We start from the raw sequence: 16223 nt of genomic DNA, 5'->3' as shown, positions 1-16223 counted from the left end.
CATTCATTCAGTACTCCTTTGTCTTGTTACTCACCCTGCACTTTTCAGGGTTAAATTCCATCTGCCACTGATCTGCCCCACTGACCAACCCACCTATATCTTCCTGCAACCAAAAACCTTCTTCTTCACTATTAACTACCCTGTCAATCTTTGTGTCACCCGCAAACTTTATCAGTCTCCCATGTGGCACCTTGTCAAAGGCTTGGCTGAAACCAATGCAAACTACATCAACTGCACCACCCTTATCTACACACTCGATCACCACCTCAAAAAGCCAGACTCACTTTCAAAGAGAACTGAGAGACTGCTGTGTGTTCTGTTTCACGGAATGTGGCTCACTCCTGCTTCACCAGACTGTGCCTACAACCAGAGAGGGCTTCTCAATCCACCGAATGGACCATACAGCAGCCTCAGGCAAGGCTAGGGGAGGTGGGGTCTGTCTCCGAATCAACACCTCGTGGTGCCTGAACATAGCAACACTAGTGAGGTTCTGCTTCCCGAACCTAGAATACCTGACGCTAAAATGCCACCCCTACTATCTTCCGTGGGAGTTCACCTCCGTTATCCCAATAGCAGTTTACATCCCACCTCATGTGGACATGAAGACTGTGCTGGACGAAATACACACCACTACAAATAACCTTGAGAGAAAACATCCCGAGGCCTTGTTCATTGTGGCTGGGAACTTCAATCAGGCCAAGCTCAAGAACGTTCTACCAAGATACCACCAACACGTGTCCTATTTCACAGAGGCCTAAACATCTGAAACCACTGCTACACAAATATCAAACATGCCTACCGCTCTATCACCCACCCACACTTCGGCAAATCAGACCACAAGGCTGTGCTCCTGCTCCCGGCTTACAAGCAAAAACTGAAACGGGAGAATCCGTCAAAGAAAGTTGTGCAACGTTGGTGTGAGGAATCGGATGATCTCCTATGGGGCTGCTTAGAATCAGTAGACTGATCAATATTTAAAAACTCTGCGATCAACTTGAACGAGTAAGTCACTATGGTAACTGACTTCATTAGTAAGTGTGCGGAAGACTTTGTGCCAAAGAAGTAAATCCGCGTGTTTCCCAACCAGAAACCATGGATGAACAGGGATATCCATTGCCTGCTGAGGCAGTTCTGAGGCATTCAAGTCAGGCGACACTGAGTTGTACAAGAAATCCAGATATAATCTAAGGAGATCCAGCAAAGATGCCAAAAGACAGTACCAGACCAAGCTAGAGTCCTAAGATAGCCACACGGACTCCCGCCGACTATGGCAACGTCTACATAACAGCTACAAGGTGAAGTCATGTAAAATTGCTGGCCCTAATGCATCCCTCCCCAATGAGCTCAACGCATTCTATGCCCTTTTTGATCAAGAGGTTAGCGAAAGTACGCTCTCCACTCAGGAAGCCTCGGACGAGCCTGTATCTGAGGTCACCATTGCAGACATCAGAGCCTTCTTGAAGATCAACCCATGGAAAGCGACTGGCCCGGATGGGATACCCGGACAAGCACTCAGAACCAGCGCGGACCACTTGGCGGGGATATTTGCAGACATCTTCAACCTCTCTTTACAACAATCTGAGGTCCCTATCTGCTTCAAGAAGACAACCATCATCCCGGTACCAAAGAAAAGCCAGGCAGCATGCCTTAATGACTATTGTCCAATGACTCTGACATCTATCATTACAAAGTGCTTCGAAAGGTTAGTCATGGCACAAATCTATTCCGGCCTCCCAGATTGCCTGGATCCACTACAGTTTGCCTACCTCTGCAACAAGTCCACAGCAGACAACATCTCCCTGGCGCTGCACTCAACCCTGGAACACCTGGATAACAAAGACACCTAAGCCAGACTCCTATTTACCAACTATAGTTCAGCCTTCAACACTATTATTCCCACAAAACCCATCTCCAAACTTCGTGGCCTGGGGCTCAGCACCTCCCTCTGTGACTGGATCCTGAACTTCCTAACCCACAGACCACAATCAGTAAGGATGGGCAACAACGCCTCCTCCATGATCATCCTCAACACCGGTGCCCAACAAGGCTGTGCTCTCAGCCCCTTGCTATACTCTTCATACACCTATGACTGTGTGGCCAAATTCCCCTCCAACTCGATTTTCAAGTTTGCTGATGCTACCATCGTAGTGGGTCGGATCTCAAACAATGACGAGACAGAGTACAGGAAAGAGATAGAGAATCTGCGATGACAATAATCTCTCCCTCAATGTCAACAAAATGAAGGAGATAGTCATCGACTTCAGGAAGCGTAGTGGAGGACATGCCCCTGTCTACATCAATGGGCGTGATGCAGAGATGCCGACATTGGACTGAGGTGGGTACAGTAAGAAGTCTCACAACACCAGGATAAAGTCCAACAGGTTTATTTGGGAGCACTGCTCCTTCACCAGATGAGTGGTATACATGTGACAATAATAAATCAAATCAAAAAATTCAATCAAATGACCTCCCTCTGATAAAGCCATGCTGACTATCGCTGATCAAATCTTGGCTCTCCAGTGAGGATTAATTCTCTCCTTGAGAATTTTCTCCAATAGTTTCCCTACCACTGATGTGACACTCACTGGTCTTAATCTTAACTCGAACCCTGGTTTATCTCTACCATCCTTCTTGAAACGTGGAATCACATTAGCTGTCCCCCAATTCTCTAGCACCTCCCCTATGGACAGAGCAGAATTAAAAATTTGGGTCAGAGCCCCTATAATTTCCTCCCTTGCCTCCCACAGCAATCTGGGAAACAACTCATTCGGAACTGGGGATTTGTCCACTTTTAAGCCCGCCAAAACCTGCAATACCTCCTCAATTCCGAGGTCAAGCTGTTCGAACTTTACAGTCCCTCTCCCCGAATTCTGTATCTACATCCCTCACTCTCTCGAGTGAAGAACTAGCTTATACCTTACCAATGTCCTCTGGCTTCACACAGATTGCTCCATGGTTCATAATGGGTCCTACTCTTGCCCTGGTATCTTCTTTCCCTTAGTATATTCATAGAGTATCTTGGGATTCTCCTTAATCTTACCCACCAGTGCTTTTTCATGTCCCCTCTTTGCTTTCTTGAGCGCCCCCCCAAACTTTCTATAATCCACTAAGGCCTCTCTTTTCTTTCTGATCCAGTCCTGAATATTCTCAGACATCCAGGGTTCTCTAGACTTGTCGTTCCTACATTTCACCCTAAAGGGAACATATCACACCCCCCGCCCCCCACCCCGCTGTAGATTATTCCCCCCACCCAAGAAGCTGTTACCAGAATACTTTGGCCAGATCCTGCCTTATTCGAATTAAGTCTGCCTCCTCCCCAATCCAAAACCATTTTTGAAGACCATCTTTTTCCTTTTCCATAGTAAACTTAAATTGTACTGTGTTGTGGTCGCTCTCACTAAAAAAGCTCCCCGACTGCTACCTCGAACACCTGCCCAACTGTCCATTCCTTGTAGGACCTTCCAAATATTGACATAAAAAGCTCTCCTGAATATATTTCAAAAAATCTGTTCCCTCTAAATCCTTTACACCAAGACTATCCCAATCAATGTTGGGCAAGTTGAAATCCCCTAATGTAATTAACTCAGTGAATTGTCTATATATCTGCTCCTCTATGGCCCGCTGACTGTCCGGGGGCCTATAATACACTCCCAGCAATGTGACTTCCTTCTTGTTATTCCTAAACCCTACCCACAAAGCCTCATTCAAAAACCCATCCAAGATATTGTCCCGCCTTACTGACGTAACTGACACCTTAATTAATTATGTGACACCAGCTCCTCTTTTACACCCACCCCGTCACACCTGTAGATCTTATATCCCAGAATGTTGAGTTGCCAGTCCTGCCCCTCCCTTAACCATGTCTCTGTGATAGCAACAATATCACAATTCCATGTGTCAATCCACACTCTGAACTCATCAGCCTTACCTATAAAGCACCTAGCAAGATCATGGTTTTGTTTTACGCCCACCAGAGAATGGAGATGGGATTCATCTTAACATCTCATTCAATAGATCGCACCTCGAGCAATGCAACGATCCTTCAGCTCTGCACTGAAGTGGGTTAAGCCCAAGATCAGCCAGGATCAAAATAAAGTGGGTTATGAGATTAAATACTGCACCTGCAAGACTAGATCAGAGGCCAGGTATTTTGCAGAGATTAACTCACCTCTAACCCCACCCCCACACCTAGAAATATATCACTGCTCCTTCACTGTCACTGGGTCAAAATCTAGGAACTCCCTCCCTAACAACACTGTGGATGTACCTTTTCATCTGGGACTGCAATAGTTCAAGAGGGCAGCTCACCACCACCCTCTGAAGGGCGATAAGGGATGGGCAATAAATGCTGGCCTAGCCAGTGACACACACATCAAATAAATTAATTTTTAAAAAATGCCTTCCAAAACTTTCTATCCTCTAAGGACAAGAGCAGCTGATGCACGGGAACACCACCCTCTGCAAGTTTCCCTCCAAGCCACTCACCATCCTGACTTGGAAATATATCACTGTTCCTTCATGTTCACTGGGTCAAAAATCTGGACTCCTCCCCAACACCACATGGAGTGCAGTGGCTCAGTAAGACTCACCACCACCTTCTCAAGAGCAATCAGGGATGGGCAACAAATACTGGCTCATATTCATTGAACAAATGAAGAAAAATCCCAAAACGTATCTCAAATCTATAATCTTTTGATTCACAAGAGTGTACTATCAATGAACCGAACTGATGTTGTTAACACATGTAACACAGCAGTTGATCTGCCTCAAAATCCCATGGTGTTCATACATTAAATTCTTCAGTGAAAACTCCAGAAGTGATTCTTACTTCTTGGACTGCAATAAGGTAGTCTTATTTAAACTGTTGCTTTTTGGCGGCTGTTTGAACATAAATGGAATTGCACAAATGCTAAGCACAGAAACAGGCCGACGATCCAACCAGTTCATGTCTGTGATTCCTCCTCCTGCCGCACTTCCATCTAGTCCTATCAGCATTCCTTTCTGTTTCAAGAACATATCTGGCTTCCCCTTTATTGCATCTATGGTTTTCACCTGAATTACTCCATTTGCTAATGAATTCCACGTTATTATTTTTTAAATGATGAATTAGAGGGAAGAGTGCCAGGCTGATCAATCTTTCCTGAAAATTCTCTCAGGTCTGGTGTCAGTTGGAGGTTGTTTCTCCTGGTTGGGGAATCTAAAATATGGGGACAGAGGCTCATGGTAAGGGACCAATCATTTAATTCTGGAGTAAAGAGAAATTACTTCAGAATAGAACATAGAACATAGGACAGTACAGCACAGAACAGGCCCTTCGGCCCACGTTGTTGTGCCGAGCTTTGACTGAAACCAAGATCAAGCTATTTCCTCCCTATCATCCCGAAGGACTCCATGTGCCTATCCAATAGCTTCTTAAATGTTCCTAAAGTTTCTGACTCCACTATCACTGCAGGCAGTCCATTCCACACCCCAACCACTCTCTGCGTAAAGAACCTACCTCGGACATCCTTCCTATATCTCCCACCATGAACCCTATAGTTATGCCCCCTAGTTACCACTCCATTCACCCGAGGAAATAGTCTTCGAACGTTCACTCTATCTATCCCCCTCATCACCTTATAAACTTCTATCAAGTCTCCTCTCAATCTCCTCCGCTCCAAAGAGAAAAGCCCAAGTTCCCTCAACCTTTCCTCATAAGACTTACCCTCTAAACCAGGCAGCATCCTGGTAAATCTCCTTTGCACTCTTTCCAGTGTCTCCACATCCTTCTTATAGTGAGGTGACCAGAACTGCACACAATATTCCAAATGTGGTCTCACCAAGGTCCTGTACAGTTGCAGCATAACCCCATGGCTCTTAAACTCCAACCCCCTGTTAATGAACGCCAACACACTATAGGCCTTCTTCACGGCTCTATCCACTTGAGTGGCAACTTTCAGAGATCTATGGATATGAACCCCAAGATCTCTCTGTTCCTCCACATTCTTCAGAACCCTACCTTTGACCCTGTAATCCACATTTAAATTTGTCCAACCAAAATGAATCACCTCGCATTTGTCAGAGTTAAACTCCATTTGCCATTTTTCAGCCCAGCTTTGCATCCTATCTATGTCTCTTTGCAGCCTGCAACAGCCCTCCACCTCATCCACTACTCCACCAATCTTGGTGTCATCAGCAAATTTACTGATCCACCCTTCAGCCCCCTCCTCTAAGTCATTTATAAAAATTACAAATAGCAGAGGACCAAGCACTGATCTCTGTGGCACTCCGCTGGTAACCGGTTTCCAGTCCGAAAATTTTCCATCCACCACCACCCTCTGTCTTCTGTTAGATAGCCTGTTACCTATCCAATCGGCCAAACTTCCCTCTATCCCACACATCCTTACTTTCTTCATAAGCCGACCATGGGGGACTTTATCAAATGTCTTACTAAAATCCATGCATGTGACATCAACTGCACTACCTTCATCTACATACTTAGTTACCTCCTCAAAAGATTTTATCAAATTTGTGAGGCAAGACTTGCCCTTCACAAATCCGTGCTGACTATCCCGGATTAAGCTGCATAAAGAACAAAGAAAAAAGAACAAAGAACAATACAGCACAGGAACAGGCCCTTCGGCCTTCCAAGCCCGCGCCGCTCCCTGGTCCAAACTAGACCATTCTTTTGTATCCCTCCATTCCCACGCCGTTCATATGGCTGTCTAGATAAGTCTTAAACGTTCCCAGTGTGTCCGCCTCCACCACCTTGCCTGGCAGCGCATTCCAGGCCCCCACCACCCTCTGTGTAAAATATGTCCGTCTGATATCTGTGTTAAACCTCCCCCCCTTCACCTTGAACCTATGACCCCTCGTGAACGTCACCACCGACCTGGGGAAAAGCTTCCCACCGTTCACCCTATCTATGCCTTTCATAATTTTATACACCTCTATTAAGTCTCCCCTCATCCTCCGTCTTTCCAGGGAGAACAACCCCAGTTTACCCAATCTCTCCTCATAACTAAACCCCTCCATACCAGGTAACATCCTGGTAAACCTCCTCTGTACTCTCTCCAAAGCCTCCACGTCCTTCTGGTAGTGTGGCGACCAGAACTGGACACAGTATTCCAGATGCGGCCGAACCAACGTTCTATACATCTGCAACATCAGACCCCAACTTTTATACTCTATGCCCTGTCCTATAAAGGCAAGCATGCCATATGCCTTCTTCACCACCTTCTCCACCTGTGACGTCACTTTCAAGGATCTGTGGACTTGCACACCCAGGTCCCTCTGCGTATCTACACCCTTTATGTTTCTGCTATTTATCATATAGCTCCTCCCTACATTATTTCTACCAAAATGCATCACTTCGCATTTATCAGGATTGAACTCCATCTGCCATTTCTTTGTCCAAATTTCCAGCCTATCTATATCCTTCTGTAGCTTCTGACAATGCTCCTCACTATCTGCAAGTCCTGCCAATTTTGTGTCGTCCGCAAACTTACTGATCACCCCAGTTACACCTTCTTCCAGATCATTTATAGAAATCACAAACAGCAGAGGTCCCAATACAGAGCCCTGCGGAACACCACTAGTCACAGGCCTCCAGCCGGAAAAAGACCCTTCCACTACCACCCTCTGTCTTCTGTGACCAAGCCAGTTCTCCACCCATCTAGCCACCTCCCCCTTTATCCCATGAGATCCAACCTTTTGCACCAGCCTACCATGAGGGACTTTGTCAAACGCTTTACTAAAGTCCATATAGACGACATCCACGGCCCTTCCCTCGTCAACCATTCTGGTCACTTCTTCAAAAAACTCCACCAGGTTAGTGAGGCATGACCTCCCTCTCACAAAACCATGCTGACTATCGTTAATGAGTTTATTCCTTTCTAAATGCGCATACATCCTATCTCTAAGAATCTTCTCCAACAACTTCCCCACCACGGACGTCAAGCTCACCGGCCTATAATTACCCGGGTTATCCTTCCTACCCTTCTTAAATAACGGGACCACATTAGCTATCCTCCAATCCTCTAGGACCTCACCTGCATCCAGTGACGAGACAAAGATTTGCGTCAGAGGCCCAGCAATTTCATCTCTCGTCTCCCTGAGCAGCCTTGGATAGATTCCATCAGGCCCTGGGGATTTGTCAGTCTTTAAATTCTCTAACAAACCTAACACTTCCTCCTTTGTAATGGAGATTTTCTGCAACGGGTCAACACTCCCCTCCGAGACACTCCCAGTCAACACATCCCTCTCCTTTGTGAATACCGACGCAAAGTATTCATTTAGGATCTCCCCTACTTCTTTGGGCTCCAAGCATAATTCCCCACTTTTGTCCCTGAGAGGTCCGATTTCTTCCCTGACAACCCTTTTGTTCCTAACGTATGAATAAAATGCCTTGGGATTCTCCTTAATCCTGTCTGCCGAGAACATTTCGTGACCCCTTTTTGCTCTTCTAATTCCCCGTTTGAGTTCTTTCCTACTTTCTTTGTACTCCTCCAGAGCTCCCTCCGTTTTTAGCTGCCTGGACCTACCATACGCCTCTCTTTTCTTTTTGACCAGTCCCTCAATTTCCCTGGTTATCTTTTCCTGGCATCTTTCTAAGTGGTCGGAAATCCTATCCCTGAGGACCTTTTCCATCAACTTACCAACCACCGAAGTAAGACTAACCGGCCTATAATTACCAGGGTCATTTCTATTCCCTTTCTTAAACAGGGGAACCACATTCGCCACTCTCCAGTCCTCTGGCACCACCCCTGTGGACAGTGAGGACGCAAAGATCAATGCCAAAGGCTCTGCTGTCTCATCCCTTGCCTCCCAAAGACTCCTAGGATATATTTCATCAGGCCCAGGGGACTTATCAACTTTCAGTTTATTCAAAATTGCTAGTACATCTTCCCTCCGAACATCTACTTCCTCCAGCCTCTCTTCCTCAAAAACATGGCCCCTCTCCTTGGTGAACACCGAAGGAAAGTATGCATTCATCACCTCTCCTATCTCTTCTGACTCCATGCACAAATTCCCACTGCCGCCCTTGACCGGCCCCAACCTCACCCTGGTCATTCTTTTATTCCTCACATAAGAGTAAAAAGCCTTGGGGTTTTCCTTGATCCGACCCGCCAAGGACTTCTCATGCCCCCTCCTAGCTCTCCTAAGGCCCTTTTTCACCTCATTTCTTGCTAACTTGTAACCCTCCATCGAGCCAACTGAACCTTGTTTTCTCAACCTTACATATGCTTCCTTCTTCCTCTTGACAAGACATTCCACCTCTTTTGTGAACCATCGTTCCCTCACTCGGCCATTTCCTCTCTGCCTGGCAGGGACATATCTATCAAGGACACGCAGTATTTGTTCCTTGAAAAAGTTCCACTTTTCATTCGTGCCTTTCCCTGACAAATTTTGTTCCCATCCTATGCTTCCTAATTCCCGCCTGATTGCATCATAATTACCTCTCCCCCAATTGTAAACTATGCCCTGCTGCATGGCCCTCTCCCTCTCCATTGCAATAACAAAAGACACCGAATTGTGGTCACTATCTCCAAAGTGCTCTCCCACAACCAAATCCAACACTTGGCCCGGTTCATTTCCCATTACCAAATCCAATGTGACCCCACCTCTTGTCGGCTTATCCACATATTGTGTCAGGAACCCCTCCTGCACACACTGCACAAAAACTGCCCCGTCCGAACTATTCGACCTATAAAGGCTCCAATCAATATTTGGAAAGTTAAAGTCCCCCATGACAACTACCCTGTGACCCCCACACCTATCCATAATCTGCTTAGCAATTTCTTCCTCCACATCTCTATTACTATTTGGGGGCCTATAGTAAACTCCTAACAACTTGACCGCTCCTTTCCTATTCCTAACCTCAGGCCATATTACCTCTGTCGGCAGATCCCCTTCGAAATGCCTTTCTGCAGCCGTTACACTCTCCTTGATTAACAGTGCCACTCCTCCACCTCTTTTACCAGCTACCCTACACTTACTGAAACATCTATACCCCGGAACTTCCAACAACCATTCCTGTCCTTGTTCTACCCATGTCTCCGTAATGGCCACAACATCGTAGTCCCAAGTGCCAATCCACGCCCCAAGTTCACCTACCTTATTTCGGATGCTCCTTGCATTGAAGTAGACACATTTCAACCCACCTTCTTGTCTGCTGGTACCCACCTTTGACCATGATACCCTTCCCAGTACCTCACTACACTCACTGACCTCCGGACTACAACTCCTTTTCCCATCCCCCTGACAAATTAGTTTAAACACCCCCAAAGAGCTGTAGCAAATTTCCCTCCCAGGATATTGGTGGCCCTCTGGTTCAGGTGCACCCCGTCCTGTTGGTACAGGTCCCACCTTCCCCAGAAAGTGTTCCAATTATCCACATAGCTGAAACCCTCCCTTCTACACCATCCCTGCATCCATGTGTTTAACTGCACTCTCTCCCTGTTCCTCAACTCGCTATCCCGTGGCACCGGCAACATACCAGAGATGACAACCTGTTTTGTCCTGGCTCTCAGCTTCCACCCTAGCTCCCCGAATTCCTGTTTTAAATCCCCGTCCCCTCTCTTACCTATGTCTTTGGTGCCGACGTGCACCGCGACTTGTGACTGTTCCCCCTCCCTCTTTAGAATCCTGAAGACACGGTCGGAGATGTCACGGACCCTGGCATCCAGGAGGCAACATACCATCCGTGAGTCTCTCTTGTTGCCACAGAACCTCCTATCTATCCCTCTAACAAACGAGTCCCCAATAACTATAGCTCTACTGCTCTCCCCCTTTCCCTTCTGAGCCACAGGGACGGACTCAGCGCTGGCGATCTGGTCACTGCAGCTTACCACTGGTAGGTTGCCCCCCCTCACCTGTATCCAAAGTGGAATACTTGTTGCTAAGGGGAACGACCACAGGGGATCCCCGCACCGACTGCTTCCTCCTAACCCCTCTCACTGTCACCCATCTATTTTCATTCCCTGGAGCAACTATATCCCTGAAGCTTGTGTCTATGGCCCTCTCTGCCTCCCTGATGACCCTAAGCTCATCCAACTCCAGCTCCCTAACGCGGTCTTGGAGGAGCTGCAGATGGGTGCACCTCCCACAGGTGTAATCAGCAGGGACACTGACGGTGTCCCTCACCTCAAACATTCTGCAGGAGGTACATTGCACTGCCTTCACTTCCATCCCCTCCAAGAGAATCTTTGGAATTCTCTGCCCCAGCAGGATGTGAGTGCTCCATTATTGAATACATTTAAAGCTGGGATTTTTGGCCTTTAAGGGAATTAGGGAATATGGGGAATGGGCAGGAAAGTGGAACTGAAACCCAAGATCAGCCAGGATCACAGTAAATGGTGGAGTTGCTTTGGCAGACCACATGGTCTACTCCTGCTCCTATTTCCTGTGATCATCTTTGTAAATCTTTTTTGCTTCTTAGATTATGAGAGAACTGCATCTGTAAATATCTGGCTTGACAATTCTGCCCCTGATAATAGAGCTTGAGATTCAGAAAACAAACTAGAACAGCACCAATAATACAGCTTTGTCTCCCAAACAACCCCGTGAAAATAAAGGTCAGTTTACATGCAAGTATAGTATGCAGAAAAGTTGTTTAGCTCATTCATATAATCATTCACCATAACACTTACTTTGTAAATCAGTAGAGGTAGGGTGGATTATCTCACAGTGGATTAGAGGTCCCTGATCTCTGTATCTCACAGTGGATTTGAGATCCCTGATCTCTGTATCTCACAGTGGATTTGAGATCCCTGATCTCTGTACCTCACAGTGGATTTGAGATCCCTGATCTCTGTATCTCACCGTGGATTTGAGATCCCTGATCTCTGTATAGCTTCTTTAATTTTGTGCTTGAGCCACACATTGTTCCATTAAAAAGGCAGATTTTGACAAAATTAAGAAATAAATAACACCTTTAAACTTCCTTTGGCTTGACCAGTAGATTGAGAGTTACAGAATGTAAGCCTCAAGTGCCTAGAAACATGAATTATTTTATCAGAACTAGTGATGTGTTTTCTCTAACTTCAACATGTATATATTCTGGTTCTCCCCTGTCATTTTCCGTTGGTCTGCATGTGCCAGTCACGTGATACAAGGCACTTCATCTCTTCCTCCCAGATGTTTGCCAACAGCACCTTGAAGTCAGCAGTGAGACGATGTGTTAGAAAGATTTGGAGTATCACACAGTTGTGAGGAATTGTTTGAGAGAGGCCTACAGTGATGTTGCCTCTCATTTCCACTTTATTTAATGTCTCTTCACAGGACCCGAGCTGGGAAGCACAGCTCACGGTGTATAGTATGATCAGCTTACAACTAGCCATTGTGCAGCACACTCGGGATTCAAGCACCACCATACTGTACCCAAAACTTCAACTGAGTTATTTCTATAATTCCCAAGTATCTGGTGGGACCCTTAATTTGAATTTGAAAATGCTGGTTGCATATTCATTCTCTACACACATGGCACCTGGTACCACTAAAGCATCAGTCCTGTCCATTGGTATCAGTCTTATGCATCAATAAGTCATTTTAAACATTGATTTTTAACACTGGAATAATAAATTTGAAGATATCTGCATACCTGATTTATAATAACCATGACAATTGCCTTGATACTTCATTTCCTGCTAAACTAACAATCACAGATGCGGCCATGGATTTTGTATTGGTAATATTAATTCAATTGTTCAAAGTTGCAAGGACATCACTGCTGAGTTCATGGATTTTGCACAAGGGTTTGAAAAGCACACCATTTTTTTTTGTATTCTGGGTTCAGCAGTTCTCCAAAGGATGCCTGGGGTCATTCAAATTACAGGACGTGGATAACTGTAATATGCATAGCAACAAATGCAAAGGAGAACCTCAATTTGTCCACAATAGCATTCCACAAGGAGATATTACCATAGCACTGATTGTCTCTTCCCAATCGAGACGATCACGAGGAGGGAGGGTCAGCAACAATTCTGGAACATAATCATCTTCTTCCAGTGTTGGAGAGCTTCTCTTCAGCCTGTAACAGGAACATACAAAGCAAAAATCAGACAAAAGAACAAACACCCCAGAGCAGTTCAGACTAATGAAGAGTTGCTTAAGGATTTATATCAAGAAGTTATTTGTACAAAGAGTGATCAACACTTAGAATAGATTCCTGGAGACAGAAACTTGAGAATTATTAAGAAACAATTAAATGCAGAAGCACAGGGAGTGTACAAGCTTTCTGGGTGGATTAAACAAAATACTCAAATGAGCAACATTTCCACATGATTCCAGCATAACCGCAAAGATGATAAAATGAAACAGCCTGTAAGCAGATGTTTTAATCATACAAACCTTGGTGAATCATAGAATCACAGAATCCTACAGCGCAGAAGGAGGCCATTCGACCCATTGAGTCTGCACCAACTACAATCCCACCCAGGCCCTATCCCCATAGCTCCATGCATTTATCCTAGCTAGTTCCCCTGACACTTGGGGGCAATTTAGCATGGCCAATCCACCTAACCAGCACATCTTTGGACTGTGGAAGGAAACCAGAGCTCTCAGAGGAAACCCACACAGACACTGGGAGAATGTGCAAACTCCACACAGACAGTGACCCAAGCCAGAAATCGAATCTGGGTTTCTGGTTCTGTGAGGCAGCAGTGCGAACCACTGTGCCACCGTGCTGTCCCAAAATACATACTTTATAACTTTAGGTGATGCGAGTTTAAGTCCCACTCCAAGGTTTTCACCGAGCTGACATTTCAATATTGAGGGAGTACTAGATTGTTGGGGTTGATGACCTTCAAGAGGAAATGTTAAATCAATCCCATTCTAAACAGTCTCAGTAGTTCAGTTGGATGCAAAGATTCCATGGCACTACTCAATCTTGCTTCCAATCACCCCCTCAGTATGACTGGGAAAATTCAGTCCATGATTCTAGGAAATTATATATTTCATCCTTGCGTGTTTCATTCACAACCTGCATGTCATTCCATTTAATACATGCTCTCATTTCTAGTTTTACCTTCTCAGACTTACCCGTAATAACTTGTATTCGCTCAGTTACCATCTATCTTCCAGTAACATTTTCTAATTATTTGCTAAACTATCCACTTTAGTCTCATCAGCAAATTCTGAAATGTTGCTCCCTGTGCGCCAGATTATCATATTCATGGCTCCTTTACTGATGTGTTGTAAATGTTCATTAATTCTATCTTGAACTGAGTTCAAAAGGTTTGCCCACAACTGATATTGAACTAACTGCTTAATAGAACCTGGTTTGTCCTTCTAATGCATCTTGATCAAAGATATTATATTTTCACTCCTATTGCACAATTTACACATTTAAGAAATATTGTTTTAGTTTAGGCCAGAACCACTTCTATCTCCTTTCATACAACAGCCAAGGATGCAACCACCAGGGAGGGACTGGTGATTCATCCACCATGAGTTCTGATCATTTTTTAAAAAATAAGCAGTTCCTTTTTTACATTTATCTGTAACAATTATTCCATCTTTTTCTCCAGTGCACTCTGTCCCCTCTCACAGTCTTCATTCTCAACATGGCTGTCAGTCAAAATCACTAATCCAGGATGTCAATCACATAGGATGCCTGGAATTGAATGAATGGCATGATACATGTCAAATGTTTTAAATTACCTGTTAAATGACACTCCACCCAGATATAGTAACATCTCTTAGGGATGCCTGTGACCAACCGAATTGAATGGAATAACACACCATTGAATGGACACAACACAAAACTACTTGTATGCCAAACAATGAAAGCAGCATGTGATAAGCCCAAAACGCAGCAGTGCAAAAACATTTAAAGGGACCGCACACTGATTAAAAACAGTTGCGCAGAACGATTAAACTTTAAAGAGAACATTGATGGAAATTAGGTCCTGATGGCATTGACACCAATCAAATGAATTGTTTTATTAAGTGAAGTATCTTAAGTGTTTTATAGCTCCACCCATCCAGGCAAGGGGATATATTACATTCTTGGCTGAGCCTGTATCTTGTCCACCAGTAACATGAGTGATCAACTAAACTGTGGTGATTATGACAGAAGGAATAATGTTGGCCAAGTCTTCTTTGAATAGTGCCATGGAAAGTGCACCCAACTGAATTGGGACTGTTTGCAAAGAACAGAAAAGGACAAAGGGAGATAATTTGTGTGGTGAAGGGTCTTGGGAGTCAGTAAAATTGGATCATTAATTTAAAATAGTCACTAAGAGAGGTCAGGAGGAATTAAGCAGAGTTTATGGAGCATGCAATGCCTCATTTTAGGGAGTGGTTGAGGCTGTGGCCATTGTAACTTTGAATTGAAAAATGAGTCAATATGTGAAGCAGAGGCAGTTACAGGATTATAGGGAAAAGAAAGGCAATGACATTAAGTTTGGAATGATCATGCAACGAACTCCACAGACCTATCATAACTGGCAAATGTCTTGCTTAGTACCATAGAATGATTAAAAAGGTTACAACACTCAGTTTTGTCTCTGACAGCTCTCTGCGCAAACTCAAGCTAGTGAAACACTGGCAAAATAGTCTTCAATTAGCTCGTATTCATTTTGCACACTGTTTTTCAGGAAAACATTAGGTGTGCTAAATGAGGGTTAGCTGTACTCCCAAGTTTTGTGTCCTCTGCAAATTTTGAACTTGTACCCTGCACATTTAAGTCTCGGACATTAATATATATCATGAAAAGCAGTCGTCCTAATACCAACCCATGGGGAACTCCATCAGACACCGCCTTCCAATCCAAAAAATAAATGTTAACCACTACTCCCCAATTCCTGTCACTCAGCCAACTTTGTATACATGCAGCTATTGTCGCTTCATATTACATGGCCTCGGCTGGCAAGTCTATTATGTAGCCTGAATACACGATGTCAACCATAATACCCTCAATCATTTCTGTTACCTCATCAAAATACTTAAGCAAGCTCAATCAAGTTAGCTGAATACAATTGGGTAGCTTTCTGTAATGAATCTGCACTAGGGGCGAAATGGTAGCAGAGTGGATAGCACTGCTGCCTCACAGAGCAGGGACCCGGGTTCAATTCCCGGCTTGGGTGACTGTGTGGAGTCTGCACTTTCTCCCCGTATCTGCATGTGCTTCCTCCGGGTGCTCCAATTCCTCCCACAGTCCGAAAGACATGCTGGTTAGGTGCACTTTCCATGCTAAATTCTCCCTCAGTGTTTCTGAACAGGTGCCAGAGTGTGGCGACTCG

General features: G+C 44.9%; 1 protein-coding gene across 2 annotated transcripts in view; it reads right to left on the bottom strand.

Moving 5' to 3' along the window:
• LOC144480063 (rho GTPase-activating protein 32-like) overlaps positions 1–16223 on the bottom strand; it is a 413821-nt gene that overhangs the window by 192598 nt on the left and 205000 nt on the right. For both annotated transcript variants that reach the window (XM_078199237.1, XM_078199236.1), the window contains exon 3: positions 12901–13009. In XM_078199237.1, the coding sequence (XP_078055363.1) occupies positions 12901–13009 (109 nt within the window). The remainder of the gene's footprint in view (positions 1–12900; positions 13010–16223) is intronic.

This window comes from Mustelus asterias, chromosome 27, assembly GCF_964213995.1.
Source record: "Mustelus asterias chromosome 27, sMusAst1.hap1.1, whole genome shotgun sequence".
NCBI lineage: Eukaryota > Metazoa > Chordata > Chondrichthyes > Carcharhiniformes > Triakidae > Mustelus > Mustelus asterias.
Note: the sequence above shows the minus strand (reverse complement) of the source record. Positions and strands in the feature narration are given on the sequence as shown.